Raw genomic sequence first — 7500 nt, 5'->3', positions numbered from 1 at the left:
ACACAAGGATGACACTATTTGGGTCCTCTCTCACTCTCCATTATGCAGCAGATCTACTGTACTGTACATGTATGCTACTCCTTAATTGGGAACGCGTCTGAGCGCGCATGAAATGGGGAGAGAATGGCAGGTTCCAGCTGGCTTGTCATTGCGGATAATTGATGTCTCCTTTTTATTATAAGAAGCGTTTGAGGAAATCATTAAGACAACAAAGATTTGCAGGAGCAAGGCCCACCACAAAGCAGTTCTGCTTTGGGAGCCCAATGGCCAGCAGCGGTACTGGCTACCAACTACAGGCTCTCACTCTGTATCACGCGGAATTTGTTTTGTTCCCCTTTTCGGTTATGTTTGTTTCCAGTTTCCGTTTTTTTTTTTTTTTTTAAACCGTGTCTAATCCCTGCCAAAAATAGACAAAAATGGTGTCAATGCGATCATAGAGTACACCGGGGCAGTGAGTGGTGTTAGCCGTATTAAATTAGCAGTTTGATTTTATAGTCAACATCTAGTGCACCTTCAGTTGAACACACATACAGTAATGTGCACCCCGCAATTTTGACGTGTTGTAGTGTCCTCTAGTCCTTACATACAGCAGTATTTATAATCAGGAGATCAGGTAAAGCAAGTTAGTATAACACACATGGTATTTTCATTCTAATGATTGACTTTGCACTTGTACTCTGCACAATGACAATAGAGAATTGAATATTAAAAAAAAAAATTGGGCAAAACATTCCTATAAAAATGAATAACCATGTGCGTGGACGAAGGCTACAGTACATGAAGAGTTATTTTCCCAAACGCTGCAGTACAGTATCCACCATTTTAATGCATTGTCATGAATCATTTTTTTTTTATTTTGTTTTCCAAAGTAATTTCAGTGGAACTGTATTGGGTTATGTTTAGTTGATTTATCTTTACTAAATCAAAACAAAACAACTGCAGTCGTACTGATATTACCTGAAATACACAATTAAATAACATGACTTTTTAAATATTTGTCAAATATGGATTTATAGCGTTTTGGAAAACAGCTCTTCACATACACATTGTCAAATTTCCATATCCATCCACAGGTCCAAAATCTTCATCCGTGTCCCAAAGACACTCTTCATCACCGAGGATGCGCTGGAGGCCAGGAAGCCCAGCCTGGGTGAGTCCGCTGAAACGGCAGAGACGAGCTCAGGAGCACCATGAGTTCCACTCCTCTCATTTCTCCATCTGTACGCCGAGTCAGAGCATTACTCTTGTGTCGGGTTGACTAAGTCATCGTACACGGGTGCATTCCCCAGAGCGATTACATTTAAGTTGCAAGTCCATCGTTATCGTTGTGTTCCCCGTGGTTAATATACGTCATTACCAAATATTAGTGATTGAACTCCAATGATTTCAAACTTCAACGTTTGCCAATGGATCTAGGCCAGACTCTCTGTGAGGTCAGACAGTCTGGTATCCAGGCTACTTACCCTCTACAGTTCTTTGGGAAATAGCCTGCCTATCACCAGACCAAGCTCAATCTGTTGAAATCGAACCCTAGTCTGGGAGTCTGCGCTGTATTTCTACTGCTCAAGAGGCCTGATCAACGGGCATAGTTCAAATGACTATACACCTGGATAGTCCTTCAACCAATCACACCAATGATCCGGGTGCGGCTGGTGGATAAGACAGTTTGTGATTGGTTCCAGCAAAATTGGAACGGAAGCAGAAGAGATGAATGTGCAGGTGTCCAGCCTGAGATGAAATCCAATCGCCGGCAGACCGGCCTGGGTTTACCCAGTCTAGGGGGCGAAGAAATCTAAACAAAAACAGTCAAAAATCTGTCTTGCATAATAGACCTCAGTACTGTTGGGTTCTGTATCCAGAGGCTGCGAGCCAATAGACAGGTAATGGCACCTGGGGGACATGCCTCACTGGTCAGCACACAGTGGGGTGATTGGTTGGAACGGGGAATTTTCTCAAGTCAAGTCAAGTCCAGTCAAGTAGTGCATTCTTGTCACCTCAGTAACATGCATACAACATCCTCCTCTACCACAGCAAAGTGCAAGATGTACCTCAACAGGTGGGAGACAGCCATACATACTGTACTAAACATACTAAAACATACAGTATATACACTATATTGCCAAAAGTATTGGGTCACCTGCCTTGACCCCCAGTCATAAAGTCATGAAGTTCATATGGGGGTCGAGGCAGGTGACCCAATACTTTTGTCAATATTGTGTATATATACACATGCATACATACAGTATGTGTGCTCGTGTGTGTATATTCATAAAAGCGCTCAGTAATCACACAGGGAAACTCATGAGGAAACCTTCTACCTTCTACCTGCAGCAGTTTCCCCCCCAAATTTCACCACACTTCTCTCATTCCGTCTCCTTCTCCAGGCTGGGGGCCTCGAAAGCGAAAGCAGATATCCAGACTCATTCAGAAGCCGCTGAGCCGCAGCAATGTTGAAATGAGGGATGGGTGGTTAATAGTATTGCTTTCACAATGATCTGCCCAGGGGGATTATGTCCCATTGTGAGACGGGTCTTAGGTCCTGGAAGGGAGGTTGCTGTCAGCAAAGCATTTTGTTTCAGAATGAACATTTTAAAGGGGAATACTCACCATTGTATCGTCACTATAACTATCAGCGCTAGTCGTTTCCCGTAATCGGCAAATGATATAATGTATATGTGCATCGATACAACTACTGTATAGTGTTGGTTTCAAGTGCAGTCTGTGCAACGGATGCCCCCTTTGTCTCCTATGCAGCCACCATTTTGCAGACCTCCTGGAGGGGCTACAGAGAGAGGGCCAAGTACCACCGCACCAGACAAGCAGGTATGTACCACCACCACACCAGCCAATCAGACGCACTGCTGCTAACTCCATCAGGGTTATGGGATTTGGCAGGTGCTTTTTTCCAACATATTGCCCAATCAAAAACAAGTTTGACAAGCAGGCATGGACTATTAGCCAGCCAATCAGATGCGCTATAAATAAATTGTCCAATCAAAAAACAAGTTTGACAAGCAGATACAGTATGGGCCTCTGGCCAATCAGAAGCACTGCCGATAAATCTATACCCAATCGTAAAACAAGTTGCATATGCTGAGGCCAGTTAGATTTGTAGGTAATTGTAAAGCCGAGGCTGATAGGGCCACCCAGGCCAGCGAGATGAGATTCGGAGCAGCGCAGCATTGAAGACGCGCGGGTGTTTCTGTCTTCTGCTTTAGTGGTCACCATCCAGTCATGGTGGAGAGGGGTCAAAGGGCGCAGGAAGGCCAAGCGTCGCAGACAAGCAGCGGACACCATACGCAGGTGTGTGTGTGTGTGTGTAATGTGTGTGTCTGTGTCATCTCTAGCCATTTGGAAATTAGTTTGAAAATAAATGCTTTCTTTCTTTCTTTCTTTCTTTCTTTCTTTCTTTCTATCTCTCTTCATTTATTTATTTCTCTCGCTCCGTCTCTCTCAGCCTCATCAAAGGCTTCATCCTGAGGGATGAGCCTCGGGGCGCGGATAACGAGTACTTCCTGGATCACGTGCGTTTCTCCTTCCTCATGACCTTGAAGAGGAACCTGCCCAAGAGCGTGCTGGTCAAGAGCTGGCCCCAACCCCCCACGGCGCTTACAGAGGTACCACACACACACACACACACACGCACGCACACACACACGCACGCACACACACACACACACACACATACACACACACAGACACACACACACACACAGAACCTGCCCAAGAACGTGCTGGACATGAGCTGGCCCCAACCCCCCACGGCGCTTACAGAGGTACTAACACACACACACACACACACACACACACGCGCACACACACAGAACATGAAGAAAGTACCGAAGCATCCAGTCTCAAGTTCCCTATATGTCAGCAAGTGTTGTATAGCAAAGACTTTGGACAACAAACTTGGACTTCAGACTTGACTAGAGTGGACTTCAGACTGAAGTTTTTTGAAGTTTTTGCTTGCCAATGTTGCTTTCCTCCACAATTATTCCCTTTTCCAGTAGTGCTAATAATTATGCTAATAATGTCTCTTTAAACTAGACAGAGGTGTATATTAGCTCGGTAGGGTGGAAGGCTGAGTTATGTATTGAGGCCTCTTAGGAAGTCATCACCAATCATCTACTGTATGTGTAATGCTTCCCCACTACATTTGGGACACTTGTTGTGACAGGTTTCAGGCCTTTCCCAAACACCGCGTGAGAATGTGTCCTTGGGCTTTCTGTCTCACTCAGCTCTAAAGTAGTCTGCAGTTGGGGCATTCACACAATCATGCGTAATGGTGCTGTGCTTGACCAGCGCTGCCCCTGCCCAGGTCTTCTGATCCCAAGACTTCAGAATAGGAGCTGAGTGTGCTAGCAGGGGAATCCCCTAGCTGCTAGCGTCTCGTACTACTGTACAACCAGAGACGGTTTATAAAGCGAGACGATTCATATGAGGGTAAATTCTGGTTTCATTGTGACGCAACTGCCACTCCATTTAGGAGGCAAACGGGAGCATTTCTATGGGAGAAATAAACCTGTTATCAACGGCACCTGCTTCTGCTGATTCTACACCGTTCTAAACCGATTATCTCGTCACTGATCACGCCCCTTTAGGAGGCGGAAGTGGTGCCATTTCATTACATTGAAAAAACCCTTTATGATTCATCTTAGTAACTATACAATCTTTGGTACAACTCTAACAGTGCCGGGACTCGGGAGGTTTACTGTACCTCATGTACATACTGTGCTGTACCTCCATTGTGCCAGCAGACTACTGTTACAGTAGCAGTTGCTCTGGTAGGTTTCAGGTCCTCTCTGTCATGCTTACTAGGGAATATACACCGCAAGCAAGACACAAGGAAGAGTAAATTGATCAACTTACACTTCCTCTGTCTTTAGCATGACACGACAGTTTGTTTATCCATGTGTTTGTGTTCTTTCTGTGTGTGCTTTGTATACACAATGGAAATCTATCGTTTAAAATAGACTGATGGCACGGGTGACTGAACAAAAGTGTAAAAAAATGTCTCTGGTGTAAATTCCCAGTTCCAGTTTGAGCCCTGTCTTGTCCATGGGGGCATCCCAAAGATGCCAAGGAAGGTGTTGTCAGTTCCACTGGAAAATAAGGGACATTCCCAATACTATCTCAGTGCTTGGTGCTGATTTTAAAGAATAGAGCCCACTGGTACAAGGCTACCCTCCCAGCACATGACGCATATTGCAGAGACTAGGGAAGTACTGTAACTCTCTGGAGGGATCACTGTCGGGCATCTGGCTCGGACGCCTATGGGACTGAAGGAGTACACCTGATTAACTGGCTGGCACTCATCACATCAGGGTCGCAGCGAGACTCTTCAGGAGGGTTGAAGACCAGAGGTGCCTCTCATGTAATGTTTATACGTCCTCCCTCGCTCCTCGGGCCTCGATCCTCACTGATCTACATAAAGAATGATGGGGGGAAACAATGGGATAGTCAATCCAGTGTTAGTGATAGATCAGTGGGAACGCCCTTCGAGGATCGAGCATCGAGGATTGAGGAGGCATGTTGAGAGGCACCCAGGAAGACGATCGCACACCCTTGAGCTGCACCATGTATATTTAAACACGGCAGCATAAGAGCCAAGCTCCGATCTCTCGATCAGCTTAACGCCGTCCAGAGATCAGTATTGTGTGTCCGCTCAGTCAGTGCAATTAGGAGGACAGAGTTGTGGTACATGCCAGGGACATGTGTTCCTTCTCCCAGGGAGCAGCGAGAACAACCGGACGCAACTAGCCGCTGATTCTCTGACAGATCCAAGCCAGTGAAGCCCTGCCAGACCAGAGTCGCTCTAGAGCAGGGCCAGACTCGCTCAAGAACCGGGCCAGAGTCGTTCCAGAGTCGGGCTAGAGTTGCTACGGAGCTGGCTGCTGTTTTAAATCCCGGTATAGGGAGTGTTTCTGGACAAGGCTCGTATCTCTCGGCAACATGGAGGATAGGCCATGCGAGGATAACATTTCAGCAAGAAATGATTCATTAAGAATATTAGTTTCCAACGAGAGAGAACGTCACGATAGGGGTGGTAAAAAGTCTGAATAAGTCTGAATGAATGTAGAGTGATGTATAAAAAGCAAAGCAAAAAAAAAGAAAAATCCCAAAGCTGTCTAGAGGAGGAGAGGGGAATCCCACTCGGTGGCCAGGGAGCACTATTTATAGAGACAGCTGTGTTCGTCTGGACAAAAGCTGCTTATGGTTACAGTATGTTTAGTTTATGCTTATAGCTCTTAGCAGATATGCTTGTGTGAGTCCAAATCAACCTACATTGACTTCAATAAATATTACAGTAACAATAAGACAAGTTAAAGTAAAGTCATGTAGCATAAATGAAACAAATACCAATATTAGTCATATGATTCAACAGAGTATTGACAATAGCCAGTGGTAGTACACATATGCAAACAGGGAAAACTGATTGTGAGTTGTGAGATGCTTTTTTGAAGATCTCAATCCTATCGCTAGACCCAAGAGATACAGTAGATCATCAAATCCATCAAACAAGGAATCTTAAAGGGACACTTCACAGATTAGCATTACGTTTTGTATCTTTAGAAAACGAGTCATGTTTTTGAATGGTTGTGCATCATTCCCTCAGTTTGCCTTGAGATGGGAGAAATACGGATTTCAATGTTGGACTTCCTGCTTTCAATTATGTAAAAATCATAATTTTACATCATTGAAAGCAGGAAGTCCTATTCATGGGTTTCATTGAAATCCGTTTTTCTCCCATCGCAAGGCAAACTGAGGGAATGATGCATGACCATTCAAAAGCATGACTGGTTTTCTAAAGATACAAAGCTTAATGCTAATCAGTGAAGTGTCCCTTTAAGTCAGGCCTTTGCGGTGGAGCTGGTGTCAGTGTGTGATCGTGGAGGTCATGACCTTTGGAGCGTGTGGAGGACGCATTGTGGCTGTGTTGATGGCTGCTGATGAGATGACACATTCTTCCTCTCCCTTCCTCCTCCTCCTCCTCCTCCTCCTCCTCCTCCTCACCAGGCTTCAGAACACCTGCACAGACTCTTCATCCGCAACATGGTACGGGACTACTGCAGAAGAGTACAGCCGGAATGGAAAAATCAGGTATGATGCACACACACACACACACACACACACACAAACACACACACACAAGCACATGCACACACAGACATACACGTGCACACAACAGGCGCACACACGCACACACACACAAACACATACATGCACACACACGCGCACACACACACACATACACATAGACATGTACTGTATGCACACAGGTGCACACATACACTCACACACACACACACACACACACACACACACACACACACACACACACACACACACGTGCACTACCCGTTCACATGACTGAATTTGACTGAGCACAACAACTTATTTTGCCATTTTTTTGTTTTGTTTTGTTCCTGTGTCTTTGTTCCTGTTTCTTCTAGATGGAGCAGAAGGTGATAGCCAGTCAGATATTCCAGCACCAGAAAG

At 45.3% G+C, this 7500-nt stretch overlaps 1 protein-coding gene across 2 annotated transcripts in view; it reads left to right on the top strand.

Moving 5' to 3' along the window:
• The window catches only part of myo1ca (myosin Ic, paralog a), a 41917-nt gene that overhangs the window by 29643 nt on the left and 4774 nt on the right, over positions 1 to 7500 (top strand). For both annotated transcript variants that reach the window (XM_062536005.1, XM_062536004.1), the window contains 6 exons: positions 1074 to 1150; positions 2755 to 2823; positions 3219 to 3303; positions 3458 to 3617; positions 7018 to 7101; positions 7455 to 7500. The exon at positions 7455 to 7500 is cut by the window's right edge and continues 48 nt beyond it. In XM_062536005.1, the coding sequence (XP_062391989.1) occupies positions 1074 to 1150; positions 2755 to 2823; positions 3219 to 3303; positions 3458 to 3617; positions 7018 to 7101; positions 7455 to 7500 (521 nt within the window). The remainder of the gene's footprint in view (positions 1 to 1073; positions 1151 to 2754; positions 2824 to 3218; positions 3304 to 3457; positions 3618 to 7017; positions 7102 to 7454) is intronic.

This window comes from Sardina pilchardus, chromosome 5 (assembly GCF_963854185.1).
Source record: "Sardina pilchardus chromosome 5, fSarPil1.1, whole genome shotgun sequence".
Taxonomy (NCBI): Eukaryota; Metazoa; Chordata; class Actinopteri; order Clupeiformes; family Clupeidae; genus Sardina; species Sardina pilchardus.
This window is presented reverse-complemented; position numbering and strand designations above follow the sequence as displayed.